We start from the raw sequence: 20196 nt of genomic DNA, 5'->3' as shown, positions 1-20196 counted from the left end.
CCCGATACAGCCCAGCCCGGCAGAGTGGGGTGGGTGGATGATGCCGGGTGCGGGGTCGCTGTGGAGTGTGAGTTGGACACGGAATCTATCCTTGGAGGGGGGAGATATCCGTTCCTCAAGGAGCCCACTCAGGCAGGACGGATCATTCAGGACCCCACTCCTGTGGGGCTCGGTTAGGACCCAGGTCCTCTGTGGAGCCCTTGGATCGAGACCTCCATCCCCCCGTGGGACCGGATCACTTGTGAACCCCATACTCCCGCGCCCCATAGGGTCTTTTCGGTCAGATCCCTAGTCCTCTAACGATCCGTCATGATCCCAGCTCTCTCTAGGTCATAACTTCTGTCCCCCGCGAGGAATCACGTCCTCCGAGGGAACTGCTCAATGGGAACCCCCGCCCCCGACAGTGCCCCCGGCTAGTGGAGATCTTGCCTTCCGTGGGGCCCAGGAGGAGGCCCTTTGGAACCCAACAGTCGGGATGTACATGTCAGGGAGAGCCCACTGCGTCGGGATCCATTCCCCTACGCAGTTTAATTATCAAAAGATCCCGTTTTTCCAGAGGCCGCATCCTTTGAGAGCCTAGCCCAGCAGAAGGAAAAGCCGCTGCGCTAGTGGTGTGGAGCGATAGGCTTCCAACCCGTGACCCAAACCTGCCCGCAAATGGTTCCTTCCCGTTGGATGACGTCATGTTCTCGCCCCGCCCTTTCTTGGTTACGTTCAAGGCCTGGGGGCTCAGATGGTGAAGAATATGCCCGCAATGCGGGAGATGTGGGTTCAAGCCCTGGGTCGGAAAGATTCCCGGAAAAAGGGAATGGCAACGCACTCCAGTATTCTTGCCTGGAGAAGTCCATGGACAGAGGAGCCTGAGGGGTTACAGTCCATGGGGTCGCAAAGAGTGGGACACGACTGAGAGACTAACACTTTCATTAACACTGGCTCTTCCTTTAAGGGGCTTGGCCTGGAGAAGGCGGGACCCTGCCCGCCTTGGTCTTTGATTGGCTCAGCCCTCGCCAGAGCTGCTTCCAGATTGGTCGGTTCATGTGTCTCTCCCCTCCCTCCCCGCGGTTTCCGCTTCCTGTTCTGACGGACGCGCCTGCCGTAACGATGATCGGGGACATCCTGCTGTTTGGGTAATTAGGGGGACCAGAGGATGGGACGTGAGGGCCCTGTACGGTGGGGGGCGGTCTAAGTAACCGTATTCTTCCTCTGCAGGACGCTGCTGATGAACGCCGGGGCGGTGCTCAACTTTAAGCTGTGAGTAGGCCGCGTTGGACCGTGGCTCCATCCGCGGGAACTGTAGCCCCGCCCCTGCGAGCGTGAGCCTGCCCTACGACCCCGGCCCCGCCCCTAAGTCCAGGACTCTAGTTCCGCCTCCGTTCCGGTCCGTCCTTCCCCGATCCTCTGCGCCACCGCAACTTGAAATCCAGACTCTCAGTTCCCCCAGTATCCCTCTGCTCGCACCCGTGAGAGCCTCAGGCCCATCCCCCGAGAATCTCTTAGACCTAACGTGTATCCTCAGCCTCACGTCTGGCACCCTCGGACCGCCGCCTCCACCCCGTCGATGGCTGTAGTCATAGCTATGATTTGCGGGGCAAGTGGTGGTCCAGGGAGGATCACTGAACTGCTCGAAGTCACAGCAAACCAGCGGTAGGGCTAGAACTCTCCTCTGAGCTGGGGATCAGGGCCTGGGGACTAAGTGATGGGTTTGTCCTATTGAAAGTGGATGCTTCTACTTCTCTTTGTAGGAAAAAGAAGGACACGCAGGGCTTTGGGGAGGAGTCGAGGGAGCCCAGCACAGGTAAGGCCTCCTTTCAGGACTCTGAAATTGGTACATTTCGGAGAGGACAGTTTTTTCTCATCAGTTTTAAGTGTGTGTGGTGAGGGTGGCCTGAGTTTGTGCTGTTCCTTCTACCCACCTTTGTATCCACTTGTTTCTCTTACCAGGCCTCCTTGCATAGGTCAGCACTCATATCACTTTTTACAATTATAATTTTCTTCTGTGTGTGCTATCATCTGGCTAATATCTACTTCTCACACTTGATCTTAAGCTCCAGAAAAGAGGCTCCACCTTGTTTTGGCTTCCTTGTGTCCTTGAAGTTCCAACATTCCAGTGTGAATGAATGAATATCCTCACAAATAGGTTTTATCTTCAGAATGCTGTTGTTTTTGTTCAGTCGTTCAGCTGTGTTCAGCTCTTTGCAACCACATGAACCAGAACCCCCACAGGGCCCCTACAGGCTTCTCTTTTCATGGGATTCTCCAGGCAAGAATATTGGAGTGGGTTCAGAATGCTGTAGACCTGTTTAATTTTCAATTAGATTAATTTAATTTTCAATTAGATTAGCTTTCAAATAAGCCAGAAGGTATCATATAAAAATTCAGATGTAAATCAGAACATTATACAACTTGGAGTTCAAGAGACCTTTTGGCATCTGTTGAATGGGAGTTGAGAAGCAGGACCCCATTGAAGTGGAGCCTGTGGACTCTAGCTTATCCCAGTCTCCGCCCCCTTTATAGCATTTTACCCACCTGACCCCTGGTGGCCCTTTAATATATACTTGCAGCTAAATTGACTCATGTAACTATTTGGAGTCTAAAGGGACCTGTACCTGTCTATTATACCCATTCATCCATTCATTCACCTAGCATTTATTGAGCTCCTGTTGTATACTAGCTACTCTGCTGGATGCTGGGAACACAGCAGGAAACAAGACAGAGATAATTCCTGCCTTTGGGTTGTAGTCACACAGAGTGGGACAAACAGTTCCTCAACAAAGAACAGACAGTAAAGGAGAAGATGTAGGATAGCAATGGGGTTGCTGCCCCAGCTTCCTTGTATGGAGGGAAGGCCCTCTGAGGAGGTGGCGTTGCAGCCAAGGTCCTGGGTGCTGTGAGGGAGCATTGCATGGGGACAGCAGGAACCCTGAGGAGCTGTGAATCTGAACAGACAGTCTGACAGCTCTCCTTTATCAGGGGCTTGCCTGGTGGTGGCTGCCTTGTTAGGGTCTTCCTACAGGTATTTCATTCCACCTCTGTTTCCAAAAGGTAAGGAGCATTTTCCTGTGTTAGGAAACTGAGGCTCAGAAATGTAGCTCAGCTTCTTTGTGACCACCGAGCAAATCAGTGACAGCATGAGGATTTGAGCCTGGGTTTTTCTGTCTCCTGAGATTGTCCTCTCAATCACTAGACCATTCATCTGTCAATCATTCACACATGTATGCATTCATTCAGCAGTTGTGTACGCTGCTTACCCACTGTGTGTAAGGCACTATTCTAGCTTGGAGGTAGCAGGAGCATTGATGACAAGGATGGTCGGAAGAGTCACTTTCCTCTGATTGGGGGTTTCTTGGAAGGCTCCTTCAAACTAGGACTCTGTGTGGGCTGGTGCCCCTGCAGAGAATGCTCCTCTCTGTCCATCGTCTGCTTGGTTGACCCCTAATATCATAGTGACTTCATTTGTCGAGAACATCCTATATAATGGGCACTGTGCAGCAGCCTTCCCAGTCCCCCATCATCCCTATTTACACCAGAAGAAACTGGGGCACACTTAGGCCCAAGTCACCTGCGCGGAAGGGCAGTAAACTTCAGCCCATATTTAACATCCGAGCTTATGCACTTTCTCAGTGAGACTTCTGACCCCACCCCACTCCTGACGCATGCCAGGTTGGGTACCCCATTATAGCTCCCACGGCACTCATAGTGAATTATCAGTTATGTGGTTACTTGTTTAGTATTTGTCCTCCCTGTGAGCTCCTTGGGGCGGGGATACCCATCTCATTCCTCCCTGTACCCCCTAGACTAGTGGCCTTTAATCAGCCTTTGTTGAGAGGGAGAGAGGCCATTTTTGTGATCTGGACTCAGAGAAGGGCCTCACCAGGCAGTGTCCTGCAGACATCCTGGGGATGGACCTGTCTCTGACATTTGCAGTCCGTGCTGGGCCAACACTATGGAGGGTGTGTTACATGTCACTAACCCCATGACTTGGACAACACTGTTGTTTAGTCGCTCAGTTGGGTCCGACTCTTTGCAGCCCCATGGACTGCAACCCACCAGGCTCCTCTGTTCATGGGATTTTCCAGGCAAGGATACTGGAGTGAGTTGCCAGGCCCTCCTCCAGGGGATCTTCCCCACCCAAGGATCAAACCTACGTCTCCTGCGGCTCCTGCGTTGCAGGTAGGTTCTTTACCGCTGAGCCACCAGGGAAGCCCCTTTGGACAGTGCTGGACTTGTCTAAACTATGTTGAGCAAGACCTTGTGCTGCTTCTGTGCTTGGATGGTGCAGCAGCGCCAGGTGGCCATCATGTTGGATTGCTCTAGAAGTTTCCGAGCTCCCACCTGGTATTCCATACTTCCCGGACAGCCCTGATCTGTGGATGGCACTTGGGGTGCCACCCTTGTAGAGCACCTCATCTGGATGCCTCATCTCATTCTGGAGGCCTTAAGAGGCTGGGCAGTCAACTCAAAACTCCAGAGGAAGGTTCTGGAACCCAGATCTCTGGAATCTTTTTTTCCCCTAATATTTATGTTTTGTAGTTGTGTCAGATCTTAGTTGTAGCACGCAAGATCTTCATTGTGGCATGTGGGATCTTTCGTTGTGGTGTACAGGCTTCTCCTGTGTGGTGTGTGGGCTCAGTAGTTGCAGCTCACAGCCTTAGTTGCCCTGAGGCATGTGGGATCTTCTTGCCGCAACCAGGGATCTGAGCTGCATCTCCTGTATTGGAAGGCAGATTCTTAATCCTTGGACTGCTTCCATCTGGAGTCTTCATGTACCAAATTCCCTCTCCTTGGAGTGGTTTCTATTCCTTGGCATCAGTGTGTACTAGAGTAAGTCATCACCAAAGCAAAACTCTTGTTTTACTTGCCTGAATTACTATGCTCTTTCAGTTGTAAGTGGTTTCCCTGGTGGCTCATATAGTAAAGAATCCGTCTGCAATGCAGGAGACCAGGCTTCAGTCCCTGGGTCGGGAAGATCCCCTGGAGAAGCACTGGCTACCCACTCCAGTGTTCTTGCCTAGCGAATTCTATGGAGAGAGGAGGCTGGCAGGCTACAGTCCATGGAGTCACAAACAGCTGGACATGACTGAGCAACTAACACTGTCACTTGAGTTGTAAATCCTGGAAACCAGCTCAAAATGTGTAAAGCGAATTGAATCATCCAAGGGTAGCATGGTCTTCAGACGCATGTGGATTCAGGGCTTAAACCAGACCTATAGCACGTGGCCCTCCCCAGCACTTCTTCCTCCTGGGTTGGCTTTACTCTCAGGCTGGCTTGTGTTAATAAAGATGACCCTTGACGCACATTTTTTCTGTGGAGGGCCAGATCAGAAATAGTTCAGGCTTTGTGGGCCATCAGTCTCTGGTGCAACAGTTTACCTCTGTGATTTGGAAGCTGCCATGGACAATATGTAAATGAATAGGCATGGCTGTATTTTAGTAAAGTTTTATTTACAGATATTAAAATTTGAATTTCATGTAATTTCTTGTGTGTCACTAAAAGCTTTGTTGATTTTTTTTTTAATCATTAAAAAAAAATTTTATTCACTCATGGGCTATACGGAAGTAGGTAGCAGAGGCCAATTTTGGCCTGTGGACCAGCCATGGTTTTCCAGCCCCTGCCTTAGAGAATTGGGCTTCCATCTTCACAGCCCAGCAACCCTGGCAGAAAGCAGGTGCCTCTTTCCCAGTAGTTGGGGCCAGAGTCACAGGGCCAGCTCTCACTGGACAGATTTGGGTCATGTGCTCTTCCCTGAGCTACTCAGAGGCTGGGGGCTTGGTCCTCTCTGGGGGTTGGTCACTGGCAGCTATAGCCTGAGTGCTCAGGTTGGGGAACAGAGGTGGCCCAAAGGACAAGCCATGCTGCTGCTGGGATACGGGGGCAGTGGGTGTGGGGCGGGCAGGGGCCACAGCAGCGCACTGCAGTGCTGAAAACAAGTGCTAGCCCTGCTTGTGAAAATGCTTTCTGACTTCCCAGGTGATAACATCCGGGAGTTCCTGCTGAGCCTCAGATACTTCCGAATCTTCATCGCGCTGTGGAATGTCTTCATGATGTTCTGCATGATCGTGTAAGTCCAGCCCGCCTGTCTCCTCCGTCAGTAGTGTCCTCGGCGTCATTCTCTAGGACGATCCTCCTGATGGTCATTCTCTGTCCGCCCAGTCTGCACTTCCGTGTCATGCTTTCTGCTTTCAAAGTAACTCTCTGCGCTCGAGAGGAAACTGGGGTCTACAGGAGTTAAACTATGTCCCTGCAGTCCAGGCTGAAGCTTTGATTAGAACATGGCATTCTCCAAGTCCTGGCTGTGCCCGGGGCCTTGGCGGGAGCTGTCAAGAGATGCCTTCCCTGGAGCCTGTGGCTCCGTCACCTCTTGCCAGCTCTGTTGTGCTTAGCCTGTGCTTGGCGTTGGCCAGAGTGGAAAATATGGCTTGAGAGACCAGTGTGCTGCTGGGTTTTGCTCCCACCCTGCTGGAAGCCAGCAGAAGTGTATTCAGAAATTATTTCTGGTTTTTATGCCTATTTATATTTATGTTTTTCTCATTAGGTGAAAAATACCCAGTTGGATTGGTTTTCCTTTCAGGGTCGGGGCCATAATTCCAATACTGCTGTTAATGAATTATGACACTCAGAGAAAACAGACTCAAGGGCAAAAAAACAAGAGAATCAGGGGTTCTGGAGCATGCTGGGCCCATCCCTGTGTCCTTTCTCTAAAGAGGAAGAGAATGAAAAGTTGGCTGTCTTGAGTCATTGAGATGCTGAATTTGGGGTTGCTAGGTGGTTCTTGTGTCAACCAAGTAGCTGTTTAAGGGGATGATTCCAGGATGTAGGAGGTCAGGTGAGCAGGGGTTTCTGTGCCACTAGAAGGTATTTTAGAGCCCAGAAAGAGGACTGTAAAGTATGCCTGACAAGTATTAATTGCTCACTTGTGTCTTGACTCTCTGCAGTCCCATGGACTGTACCCTGCTAGGTTCCTCTGTCCATGGAATTCTCCAGATAAGAACACTGGAGTGAGTTGCAATGCCCTTTTCCAGGGGATCTTCCTGACCCAGGGATCAAATCCAGGTCTCCTGCATTGCAGGCATATTCTCTAGTGTCTGAGCCACCAGAGAAGCCCAAAAATATGCCTGGAAAGGCCCCTTTGGGGAGTTTAGATGAGGCCTACCTAGGTACAAAGAGGGCTCATGAAGAAATCAAAGAATTTGCAGGAGTGTAGGAAGTATAATTAAGTCTTCACAGAAAGTAGAAGTGTTGGGGAGCTCCTCCTTCATTCATTTATTAGTATTTATTCACAAGTGTCTGTTGAGGGCTGTGCTCCAGGATTACAGTTGAGTCCGAAGCAGCCACAGTCCCTGCCTTCAGTGAACGCACTGGTCGCTCAAATGGTTAAGAATCTGCCTGCAATGCAGGAGATCCAGGTTCAAACTGTGGATCAGGAAGATCCACTGGAGAAGGAAATGGCTACCCACTCCAGTATTCGTGCTGGAAAATCCCACAGATGGAGGAGCCTGGTGGGCTACGGCCCGTGGGGTCGCAAAGAGTCAGACACAACTGAGCGGCTAACGTTTTTCTTGCAGTGAATGCACAGAATAACAGGGGCATAGCAAGAAAATAGGAAAAAAATCAGTTGCAAGGTGGAGAATTGAAGGGGGAGGCTCCCAGTTTAGGATGGTCAGGGAGAGGCTAAGAAGATGCCATTGAAATCAAGACCTAAAGATTGAGAGGAAATCTGCCATTTACAGAGCTGGAGAGAGGCATACTAGTGCCAGAAGTAGCATGTGCAAAGGTTCTGGGGCAGAGGAGAACTCATTATGTTCTCATTTTCTCTGTCCATCGGCTTCATCATCCTTTCTTACCGGACCAGCTTTCTTCACTACTTGTCTGCTGGCTTGTGACCATCAGGATGGTAGCCTCAGGCTTCGTAACCTCTCAGCTCAGCCCAAGGCTAGCTTAGCCAGTAGCCCAAGATCCTGATTTTGATTGTGACTTTCCATAGCTCCCTGACCTAGGCCAACTCTTTCAGCCTGTGCTCTGAGTGAGGAAAGCTTCCTTCCAGAAAGGGCTCTGTCAGGGAGGTAGTGACCGGCTTTTTCAGGATGTTAAAAAGTGGAAATCACCTAAATCTCCAAGAATAGGAGAAGAGGCAGGTACCTCAAAAGATACTCATATGACCAATGGTGATGACATCATCACTGATAACATGTCTACACAGAATTTTCTTTTCTTCTTTTTTGTCTTTTTGGCCATGCTGCATGGTTTGTGGGATCTTAGTTCCCCAACCAAGGATAGAACCTGGGCCCTTGGCAGCGAGAGTGTAGAGTCCTAACCACTGGACCGTCAGGGAATTCTGCCTCCCCACTCCCACCCACATGCACACCCAGGAAAATGTTTAGAAAGTAAAAAGGTGGGCTGTCACCTGTAGGCACACTCTGGCGTCACACTCTGGTGTTGTGACTCACACACAGTAACACTGACTGAACACTGAATGAGAGAGCGAGGGAAGTGACTGCCAGTGTGGAATCGGGAGGATCTAGCCCAGCCTGTCCACTGAGGTGACCGTGCTGTGACTGCTGAGGGAGGCAGCGGGTCCAAGGCGACGATTCACTATTCTGTCCACTCACTTTTGTAATTGTTGGAGCTGAGCTCAGTTGGAAATTTTTTAAAAGTCCTAAAAAGCTTGAACCAACCCTGAATTTTCATTGGAAGGACTGATGCTGAAGCTGAAGCTCCAATACTTTGGCCACTTGATGCGCAAAGCTGACTTATTGGAAAAGACCCTGACGGTGGGAAAGACTGAGAGCAGGAGGAGAAGGGGGCGACAGAGGATGAGACGGTTGGATGGCGTCACCGACTCGATGGACATGCTGCTGCTCCTGCTCCTGCGTCGCTTCAGTCGTGTCCGACTCTGTGCGACCCCAGAGACGGCAGCCCACCAGGCTCCCCCGTCCCTGGGATTCTCCAGGCAAGAACACTGGAGCGGGTTGCCATTTCCTCCTCCAAGGCATGAAAATGAAAAGTGAAAGTGAAGTCGCTCAGTTGTGTCCGACTCCTAGCAACCCCATGGACTGCAGCCCACCAGGCTCCTCCACCCATGGGATTTTCCAGGCAAGGGTACTGGAGTGGAGTGCCATTGCCTTTTCCTAATGGACATGAGTTTGTGCTAACTCCAGGAGATAGTGAAGGTCAGGGAAACCTGACGTGCTGCAGTCCATGGGGTCACAAAGAGCCAGACATGGCATAGTGACTGCACAACAACAACAAAAAGCTTGAAATATAAGGGAGAAATGGAGAAGGCAATGGCAGCCCACTCCAGTACTCTTGCCTGGAAAATCCCATGGATGGAGGAGCCTGGTGGGCTACAGTCCATGGGGTCACAAAGAGTCAGACACGACTGAGTGACTTCACTTCACTTCACTTCACAGGGAGAAAGGTGTCTGAATGTTTAGAGACCAAGGGCACTGATACCTGCAACTTTGAAACATATCCAAAATTATGTAGATGGATAATTGGGTGGATAAATGGATGGATACATGGTAAAGTGAAGTGTTAATTACAGAATGTAGGTTGTGTGTTTGTGGGTGTTTGCTGAACTGTCCTTTTAACTCTTCTTTATGTTGAAATACTCGTCAAAAATTATGGGCAGGGGAAGATAGGGAGAAAAGGAAAGTATCAAACCATGGAAAAAGATTAAGTAGAAAGTGGAAGTCAGTCTTCACAATTCAGTATTTTGTAGTATTTTCGTATGGTTGTGCAGCTCTCACCTCTAGTCCGAGAATCTTTTCATCCGCCACAAGGGAAACCCACTACCCACTCATTAAGCAGATTCTTCCCGTTCCTCGCTTTCCCACCCTCAGGCAGCCACTGATCTCCTTTCTGTCTCTACTGGATTTGCCTGCTGCGCATATTTCACACGGATGGCGTCATATGTGGCTTTTTGTGTCTGGCTGCCTTCATTCAGCATAACGTCTTCTGCGTTCTTCCATGATGTAGTGTGTGGCACTATTTCATTTCTTTCTGTGACCGAACAATAGTCCATTGTATTGATATGCCACAGTTTGCACATCGGTTGGTGGATATTTGAGATGTTCCCACTTTTTGGCTATTTTGAAGAATGCTGATACAAACATTTGTGTACAAGTGTTTCTGCAGACTTAAGTTTTCAGATCTCTGGTATATACCCAGGAGTGGAATTGCTGGGTCATACGGTAACTATATTTATCCTTTTGAGGAACCGCCAGACTCTTTCAAAGTGTCTCAGCAATTTACATTCCCACTAGCAGTGTCTGACGGTTCCAATTTCTGCATGACCTTGCTAATGCTTGTTATTGTCAATCTTTTTGATTATAGCCTTCCTAATGGATGTGAAGGTTGATTTACATTTCCCTGACAGTTAATGACATTGAACTATTGACCATTTGTATATTTTCTTTGGTGAAATGTCTGTTTAGATCTTTTGCCAGTTTTTAGTTGGATCATTACTCAAGTTGTAATTGGAGGGGTTCTTTTTACATTCTGGATACCAGTCCCTTATCAGGCAAATGATTTGAAAGTATTTTCTCCCATTTGGTGGATTGTCTTTTCAGTTTCTTGATGGTGTCATCTGAAGCGCAAAATTCTACAAATTTGATGAAGTCCACTTGTGTCTGTTTCTTTTGTCGCTTGTGCTTTTTGTGTTATAGCGTCAAAGTCATTGCCTCATCCAAGGCTTCCCTGGTGGCTGAGACGATGGCTCAGACGATAAAGAGTCTACCTTCAATGCAGGATACCTGGTTCGATCCCTGGGTCAGGAAGATTCCCCTGGAGAAGGGAATGGCAACCTACTCCAGTATTCTTGCCAGGAGAATTCCATGAACAGAGGTGGGTCAGAGGAGCCTACAGTCCATGGGTCGCAAAGAGTCAGATACGACTTTCGCTTCACTTTTCAACCCAAGGTCACAAGGACTTTCACCTAAGAGTTTCTTGTAAACATTTTATAATTTTAATAATTGGGTCTGTGATCCATTTTGAGTTAACTTTTGTGTATGGTGTGAAGTAGGGATCCAGCTTCTTTCGTTTGTATGTGGTGTGACTCAATTGTTCCTGCCCCATCTGTTGTTAGTTTTTCAAATAACCTCTTTATCTTGGAAAGAGTTAGGTTTATAGAAATGTTGCAAAGATAATACAGAGAATTCCCTTATACTATTAATTGACAGCACAAGGGTTAGGGGAGTCGACTGTCCTCGAAGTTGAAAATCCAAGTGTAACTTTACAGTTGGCCCTCCATATCCGCAGTCCTGCATCCACAGATTCAGCCAGCCTTGGATTGTGTAGTACTGCAATATTTACAGTTGAAAAAAATCCAGAGTCAACCAGCCTTGGATCGTGTAGTACTGCAGTGTTTCAGTTCAGTTCAGTTCAGTCGCTCAGTCGTGTCTGACTCTTTGCGACCCCATGAATCGCAGCACACCAGGCCTCCCTGTTCATCACCATCTCCCGGAGTTCACTCAGACTCACGTCCATCGAGTCCGTAATGCCATCCAGCCATCTCATCCTGGGTCATTCCCTTCTCCTCCTGCCCCCAATCCCTCCCAGCATCAGAGTCTTTTCCAATGAGTGAACTCTTCACATGAGGTGGCCAAAGTACTGAAGCTTCAGCTTTAGCATCATTCCTTCCAAAGAAATCCCAGGGTTGATCTCCTTCAGAATGGACTGGTTGGATCTCCTTGCAGTCCAAGGGACTCTCAAGAGTCTTCTCCAGCACCACAGTTCAAAAGCATCAATTCTTCGGCGCTCAGCCTTCTTCCCAGTCCAGCTCTCACATCCATACATGACCACAGGAAAAACCATAGCCTTGACTAGACGGACCTTAGTCGGCAAAGTAATGTCTCTGCTTTTGAATATGCTATCTAGGTTGGTCATAACTTTTCTTCCAAGGAGTAAGTGTCTTTTAATTTCATGGCAGCAGTCACCATCTGCAGTGATTTTGGAGCCCCCCAAAATAAAGTCTGACACTGTTTCCACTGTTTCCCCATCTATTTCCCATGAAGTGATGGGACCAGATGCCATGATCTTCGTTTTCTGAATGTTGAGCTTTAAGCCAACTTTTTCACTCTCCTCTTTCACTTTCATCAAGAGGCTTTTTAGTTCCTCTTCACTTTCTGCCATAAGGGTGGTGTCATCTGCATATCCGAGGTTATTGATATTTCTCCCGGCAATCTTGATTCCAGCTTGTGTTTCTTCCAGCCCAGCGTTTCTCATGATGTACTCTGCATAGAAGTTAAATAAGCAGGGTGACAATATACAGCCTTGACGTACTCCTTTTCCTATTACTGTTGAAAAAAATCCAGTTAACCAAACCTTAGATCTTGTAGTACTGTGGAATTTACTATTGAAAAAAAAGACAAAATCCACGTATAAGTGGTCTGGTACATGTTCAAACCTGTGTTGTTCAAGAGTCAACTGTGTATATTTTTAACAACTCTGTAGTTTTCCCCTGTAGGCCTGTATCATAACCTGTATACCCATTCCCAAACTTCGTGAACATTTATACAGTTTCTAGGCCTCTATTGTTCCAGATTTTTTCAGTTAGCAGGTCTCTAATAATTGTTTACTCAAAGGTCTTTTTCATTTATGATAAAGTCACCACTGACTTGCAGGGATAGAGCATGGGCTAAAATAAGATGTAGATACTTTTTAGAAGAGTTACTTTTTTTAACGTGTACAGTTGAGTGTTGTGTGTTTACATTGTTGTGTAATAGAGTTACTTGTAAAATCAGAAAATGGTGCAAAATAATCTTAGTAATAGTATGTGTCTGACTCCTTGCGGTCCCATGGACTGTAGCCCACTGGGCTCCTCTGTCCATGGAGTTTTCCAGGCAAAAGTACTGAAGTGGGTTGCTATTTCCTACTCCAGGGGATCTTCCTAACCCAGGGACTGAACCTGCCTCTCTGAGTCTCCTCCATTGGCAGGTGGGTTCTTTACTACTGGTGCCACCTGGGAAGCCCATAGTAATGGTAACCAGAAAATATTTCCTGACAGCATTTTCAAGGCTACAGCTTCCCACCCTCATGGAGGTTTGCCCTCTAACTTTTCCAGGCTGTTTGGTTCCTGAGCTCCAGATGCAGAACCGAGAACACACCTTCTGAGTCTCTCTTCTTCCGTTCCTGACGACTTCGAGAATGTTTCTGACCGGAAACTGAGTGACCTTCCCAGAAAGTCCAAGCTTGTGGTGGGTGGAAAAAATGTTTGCCAAGATGCACATGGTTTCCCAGCCACATCACTGTTTTCTTTTCAAAGATATTTTCACTTTGATCGCTGCCTTGAAATGCTGTCTACTTAAGGAGTCTGAGGAGAGTGTATGTAAAGGGCTGGGATAATGTTGCATTCCCTAAAGATAAAAGAACCTATTTAATCAGAGCAGAATCTCTCTTCTACCAGGCTTTCCCTGGAAACCCGTTTCTGTGTCTTTCTTGGTTTATTTTTAATAACCATCCTTTTTTGGTTCGAGTTATATGGATTTGTAAAAATCTTTCTTATCCAGGGATCTGAAGCAGAAAGGTTGGCTTTTTGTTTTGATGCAGCCTCTTATTGCACTGTGTTTGTGATGACTGAGCAAGTTCATTGTGGCTGGGTCAGTGTCCAGATTCCTTCCCCATCACAATGGGCTGTGCTTGGCCACACGGTGCCACTAAGGTTGCCCCAGGACTTTGAGGGTGAAGTATTATGGGTTCCCATGGAAAAGAGGTCCAGAGCAGTTGGCAGGGTGGATGGGGGTTTTATGAGAAACTTTGCCTTGCCTGGAAGCCCTCTATTAAAGTAACTTTTGGGGACCATTAATTATACAGTCTTTAGAATGAGCGTGATTTATGTGGTGGTACTGGGATCCAGTTCTGAAAGCTTGGGTTTTGGGGTCTGCTTTTTAAGTGGATGATTTCAAGATTGACTAATAGTAACCCTCATTTGAGGAAATACAGCATTTTGCACAGAAGCTTCTTTGAATCTGAGTCCGAATTTTATCACCAATGTGGTCAGCACCTGGATCCTGCAGGTGTTTGATTTATTTGTTGTGATGTGTGAAATCCAAGCTTGTACGTAACCTGGTGGGAGGGAAAATTAAATATGAAGGCTTTTAGAACTAAGTAGGATTGAAAATAAAGCTCATTTCTAAAAAGGGCCTTTTGTTTACACATTTTTTTAACCAAGAAGTTGACTTTCTTATTTTACTCATTATTTTTTTGTTACTGTGATTGGGTTGTTTAAAAATTATTTTATTGAAGTAGAGTTGATTTAAGATGTTGTGTTAATTTCTGCTATAGAAGTTGACTTTCAGTTTGAGTTGTTGCAGGTTACGCTGTGGGGAACACCTAGGGTTTGTTTTATTATGGAGGCTTTCAAAAAGTTAGAGAAGCATCATCATTAGATATTCCTTTTCAGATTTTGTTCAGTATATGTTGGGCAAGAATTGGGCAATTAAGATTTTGATGGGCTGCACCTGGGAGAATAGAAGGAGTGAGAGATAATGGAGGGGTTTTGCTAGGCAAGGTTCGCAATCACTTATCCTGTTGCTCAGCTAATTCATTCTGTTGGGTTGGCCAAAAGTTTCTTTCGGGTTTCTCCATAATATCTTACAGAAAAACCCAAACAAACCTTTTGGCCATCCCAATACTTCATTGCTTCCGTCATTTATTCCCTGATCAAATCCGGGCTGAGCATCGTTCCATGGTTTGTAAGTTGCGGGGAATGGGGCTGCTGAATTGAACTTCACCCAGCCTGGTATTCTCGTCAGCAGGAACAGACGTGCCAAGATCTTGGCTGGTCAGTCCTCGAGCCATATGAATGGTGTGAGGAAACCTCTCTGCCTTATTCAGACTCGATGCTGAGGTTTCAATGAAGCGAGGCATTTGTGCATCGTGGAGATGAATCGAACTCAGAGAAGAGAATGCTGTCATCGAGATTTTGCTTCAATAGTTGTATTTTTCTCTGGAGAACTATTATCTCATTGTTCAGTTCTTATAAGCAATGGAGCTTTGGGGGACGCACATCAAAGGCTGTTATACATTTTTAAAGTGGCAACTCGTGGATGTGTATCTTTAGGAAGCTCTTCAGGAACCCACATTGGCACCAAAGGTTACCTGAGTTTGAGTTTAGGGTGCATAGGATCCTACAGCATGCAAGTGCTGGTATTCTGAGTCTAAAGATGTGGGTTCAAATCCAATCTCTCTGTCTTGCTAATGGAGCCTTGACTGATTGCTTCTTCCATGGAAGCTTCCCTGTAAGCTCCTTCTTCCTTGACTGATTGCTTCTTTCCTGTAAGCCTTCCCTTAAGCCATTTTAAAGAGTTTTTGCACCTGGAAAATGGGCTTGGGGGAAGGAAACAGGGAGGAGTTTCTTGGTGGCCTAGTGGTTAAGACTTCTCCACTTTCTCCACGTTGACCACTTTCAGCGCTTTCACCACTGTGCCCCCAGGTTCAGCCCCTAGTTGGGGAACGAGGGTTCCCCCAAGCCATGCGGTGCCACCAAAAAAAAATGGGCTGAAAGTCAGAGTTCTCAGGTTAGCTGTACGGCTCGGTCACCCTGAAGGCGGGCCGAGTGCTGGACTGGGTGGCACCGTCAGCACTCAGCGCTCGAGTGCCCTCGCTGCCTGAATTTCTCCCTTCTCGCTTCATTCATTCAGACTGTCCCCACACAGACTGGGAAAAGAGCACTCACATGATTTCAAACATTGGAAACAGCGTCCAGCATGGAAGACCTTTCATGTCTTCCCATTCCTTTTCTAGCATTTCCCTTATACATATTGGTAGTTTCTACAGTGGATAAGGCAGTTTGGGTTCTGCTGTTTTCTTTTTTTTAGTGGAAGTATAGTTGATTTATAATGTTACAGGTAGATAGCATGGTGATTCAGTTGTATACATATCTATACATTCTTTTTCTGATTCTTTTCCATTATGTAGTTCTCTGTGCTATACAATAGGGCCTTGCTATTTATCTCTTTTGTATATAGTAGTATGTATCTGTTAATCCCAAACTCCCAATTAATTCCTTTCCCCCTTGATAACCATAATTTTGTTTTCTGTATCTCCGAGCCTCTGCTGTTTTCATTTCAGCATCATTTCCTTCATATTTTCTGGGCTGCCAGAGAGGTTTCATCGTTCTCGTTTTTAATTCCCGAGGAGTGTCGATAAAGCTCTCTGACCTTGGCCCTTTCATATGTACTTTGAACTTGTGCTGTGTCCGCTGGTATAATGCCACTGTGGGCACCATGGTTGTGGCCTCCGCCGGCTTCTCTCGCTGGAAATTCCCAGAGCTCCCAGGGAGGCTCCATTGTCAGCTGCCACCCCCGTAGCTTTTGTTTGTTTTATTTTCTTTTAAAGTTTCTTACTACCAATGCCTGTTCATTGTACAAAAATTATGAAGTGCAGCTTTGCTATAGGGGGAAAAATCACCCATAATCACTTTGCCCAGAGAGTGTCACTCGGCACACATTCTTCGGGCTCCTGTTCCCACTGTGCGTTGGGTATGGTAGATAACTTTTCTCTGCACGGATGGTATTTGTGTATCTTCTGGCCCGCTTTCCTTACCTAATGATATGACCACATTTCTGCATTTTTTTCCCCTATGATACCATTCTTATTAATTGCAAGTAAGCCATTGTGTGGACATACCGTAATTAATTTAACTGGTCCCCAGCTGATGGAGACTTGAGTTGTCTTTAATTTTTGAGTATTATAAATAACACAGCAGTGGACATCTCAGTGTATCATCCCTAGTGGCTTTTTGGAGTCACTTTAAAAAAGAGTTTCCACTCCATATCTTGTAATAACTTATGATGGAAAAGAATCTGAAAAAGAATACACTCACAATAACACACAAATATATATATAATGGAATCACTTTGCTGTACACTTGAAATTAACACAACATTGTAAATTCACTATACTTCAATTAAAAAAAACCCAGATATCAAAAAAAGATATGATGGTAAAAGGACTAAACTTATTATAGCTGCTGCTGCAACTTACATATAAAAAAACACATTTTGACAACTTTAGGCTAAGAACTGCCCCCACCCCTGGAAATGAATTTTAGGCACCTTACTTCTTGTCTTTGTTAATATTCATTTGCTCCTATGGTATGTATTATTTATGCATACATACATAATACTTAATTAACATACATACCAAAGAACTTGGTTCTAAGTCCCTGTCATCTGTGACTGGGAACAGTGTCTGGCACTTAAGCAGATTAAATTTGCTTAATCTGTGAGCAAGGATGAGGTTTTCAGCTCCACCCAGATAACTGTCTTAGGCAACAGCAGCTGACTTAATACCAGCTGGCTTTCCACCTTAGCCTTGATAGTTAACCATCCTCGGTTCAGTTCAGTTCAGTTCAGTTCAGTTCAGTCGCTCAGTCGTGTCTGACTCTTTGCAACCCCATGGACTGCAGCACACCAGGCCTCCCTGTCCATCACCAACTCGCGGAGTTTATTCAAACTCATGTCCATCAAGTCAGTGATGCCATCCAACTGTCTCATCCTCTGTCGTCCCCTTCTCCTTCTGCCCTCAATCTTTCCTAGCATCAGGGTCTTTTCCAGTGAGTCAGTTCCTCACATCAGGTGGCCAAAGTATTGGAGTTTGAGCTTCAACATCAGTCCTTCCAATGAATATTCAGGACTGATTTCCTTAAGGATGGACTAGTTGGATCTCCTTGTAGTCCAAGGGACTCTCAAGAGTCTTCTCCAACACCACAGTTCAAAAGCACCAATTCTTCGGCACTCAGCTTTCTTTATAGTCCAATTCTCACACCCATACATGGCTACTGGAAAAACCATAGCCTTGACTAGATGGACCTTTGTTGGCAAAGTAATGTCTCTGGTTTTTAATAAGCTGTCTAGATTGGTCATAACTTTTCTTCCAAGGAGCAAGTGTCTTTTAATTTCATGGCTGTAGTCACCATCTGCGGTGATTTTGGAGCCCCCAAAAATAAAGTCTGACACTGTTTCCACTGTCTCCACATCTATTTGCCATAATGGGACCAGATGCCATGATCTTAATTTTATGAATGTTGAGTTTTAAGCCAACTTTTCCACTCTCCTCTTTCACTTTCATCAACAGGCTCTTTAGTTCTTAGCTTTCTGCCATAAGGGTGGTGTCATCTGCATATCTGAGGTTATTGATATTTCTCCTGGCAATCTTCATTCCAGCTTGTGCTTCATCTGGCCCAGCATTTCTCATGATGTACTCTGCATATAAGTTAAATAAGCAGGGTGACAATATACAGCCTTGACGTACTCCTTTTCCTATTTGGAACCAGTCTGTTGTTCCATGTCCAGTTCTAACTGTTGCTTCCTGACCTGCATATAGGTTTCTCAAGAGGCAGGTCAGGTGGTCTGGTATTCCCATCTCTTTCAGAATTTTCCACAGTTTATTGTGATCCACACAGTCAAAGGCTTTGGCATAGTCAATAAAGCAGAAATAGATGTTTTTCTGGAACTCTCTTGCTTTTTCCATGATCCAGTGGATGTTGGCAATTTGATCTCTGGTTCCTCTGCCTTTTCTAAATCCAGCTTGAACATCTGGAAGTTCATGGTTCACGTATTGCTGAAGGCTGGTTTGGAGAGTTTTGAGCATTACTTTACTAGCACGTGAGATGAGTGCAATTGTGCAGTAGTTTGAGCATTCTTTTGCATTGCCTTTCTTTGGATTGGAATGAAAACTGACCTTTTCCAGTCCTGTGTCTATTGCTGAGTTTTCCGAATTTGCCGGCCTGTTGCGTGTAGCACTTTCACAGCATCATCTTTCAGGATTTGGAATAGCTCAACTGGAATTTATCACCTCCACTAGGTTTGTTCGTAGTGATGCTTTCTAAGGCCCACTTGACTTCACATTCCAGGATGTCTGGCTCTAGGTGAGTGATCACACCATCATGATTATCTCGGTCATGAAGACCTTTTTTGTACAGTTCTTCCGTGTATTCTTGCCACTTCTTAATATCTTCTGCTTCTGTTAGGTCCAGACCATTTCTGTCCTTTATCGAGCCCATCTTTGTGTGAAATGCTCCCTTGGTGGTTCACAGAGCAGACCCAGTTTTGCTTCCCTGGGTAGTTGGGGGAGGAATCACTGCTGGGTTCCTTGGGACTCCTCTGAAGCAGCTGCAGGAGATGTGATCACGAGACTGGCCCTCCTCTGAGGGGGTTAGATTTGAAAAGCCAGGAAGGCGTTTCCTGTACATGTCAAGCATTTTCATTAGCTCCTTCTTAACCAAGTCTGAGTTCATGAAAGATTTGACAAACTACCTGATATTTTCCTATGTTGATGGAAGACATGTGCTATTTGTGTATAAAGCAAAAGGCATGCTATTTAAAAAAAAGAGGTGGGGGAGGGGGACTTCCCTGGTGGTCCAGTGGCTAAGACTCCATGCTCCCAGTGCAGGGGGCCTGGGTTTGATCCCTGGCCCAGGAACTAGATGACACATGTTTCAGCTAAAGCCCAGCATAGCCATATAAATAAAAATAAAACATAAATATTTTAAAGAAAAGATATAAATTCTACTTGGGGGTTTGTTTTCACCATTCCCTTGATTTTCATTATGCAGAGGAAGGCACTTTATCCCCTTCAAGCCCATTTTTGGCACTTCAGAGTTCCTGGAAAGGAGTCTGGTTAATAGCAAGTATTCCTGGATGAGAAATTGGGCGAAAGGATCTGTGGCAAACTGGAAATTCAAAGTCTACATTTTTCAGTAAGAAAACAGCAAGAGCTCATCAGTGTCTAGCCCTGTGGCTTGCTTTCTGATCAGTTGATTGGTTTGGGATTGGACCAGGGCTTGGCAAGCTGCTTCCCACATCTGGCTTCCCTCTTGTCTTTTTGCTGCCCGCCACCTGTCTCTTCGTGGTCTAGGAGGTGGAATGGTATGTTTTTAAGTGGTTGAAAAGCAAATCAAGATGAAAATGGAAAGGAAATTCATGTTTTTTCATCCATAAAGTTTTATGGGAACTTCATCGCACCCATTTGTTTGTGTATCATCAGTGGATGCTTTCAAACTGCAAGGACAGAACTGCGTCCTGGAGACAGAGACCATTTGACCCACAAAAGTGAACGTGACTGGCTGGCCATTTACAGAAAGGTTGCCTGCCAGTCCCTGGACTGGACAGTTAAACACAAAAAGGATGTATTATGGGTGGACCTTACTCGTTTGTGTCTAGTATGCATTCGTGTCAGTGGCTGTTAGTGGTGTA

General features: G+C 46.3%; 1 protein-coding gene across 2 annotated transcripts; it reads left to right on the top strand.

Annotated features, from left to right (window-relative positions):
- The first annotated feature begins 723 nt into the window (after nt 1-723).
- On the top strand, nt 724-14136 carry SMIM7 (small integral membrane protein 7). Of its 2 annotated transcripts, XM_040241162.1 has the most exons (5): nt 724-1127; nt 1210-1251; nt 1743-1795; nt 5969-6059; nt 13062-14136. In XM_040241162.1, exons 1-5 carry the CDS (start codon nt 1036-1038, stop codon nt 13075-13077), a joined length of 294 nt encoding a protein of 97 aa, XP_040097096.1. In that variant the 5' UTR covers nt 724-1035; the 3' UTR covers nt 13078-14136. The 2 variants fall into 2 exon arrangements, with proteins under 2 accessions (XP_040097096.1, XP_040097095.1); XM_040241161.1 differs by lacking the exons at nt 724-1127; nt 1210-1251 and adding an exon at nt 1358-1644.
- Nucleotides 14137-20196: the final 6060 nt, after the last annotated feature.

This window comes from Oryx dammah, unplaced genomic scaffold, assembly GCF_014754425.2.
Source record: "Oryx dammah isolate SB20612 unplaced genomic scaffold, SCBI_Odam_1.1 HiC_scaffold_5, whole genome shotgun sequence".
Lineage (NCBI taxonomy): Eukaryota > Metazoa > Chordata > Mammalia > Artiodactyla > Bovidae > Oryx > Oryx dammah.
Note: the sequence above shows the minus strand (reverse complement) of the source record. Positions and strands in the feature narration are given on the sequence as shown.

What these genes read in the sequence shown, in the direction of transcription:
- SMIM7 (XM_040241162.1), top strand. Translation starts at nt 1,036, where the DNA reads ATGTGTCTCTCCCCTCCCTCCCCGCGGTTTCCGCTTCCTGTTCTGACG. An exon ending in GCGGTGCTCAACTTTAAGCT is followed by an intron (nt 1,252 to 1,742) that starts GTGAGTAGGCCG and finishes TTCTCTTTGTAG; the next exon opens with GAAAAAGAAGGACACGCAGG. An exon ending in GTCGAGGGAGCCCAGCACAG is followed by an intron (nt 1,796 to 5,968) that starts GTAAGGCCTCCT and finishes CTGACTTCCCAG; the next exon opens with GTGATAACATCCGGGAGTTC.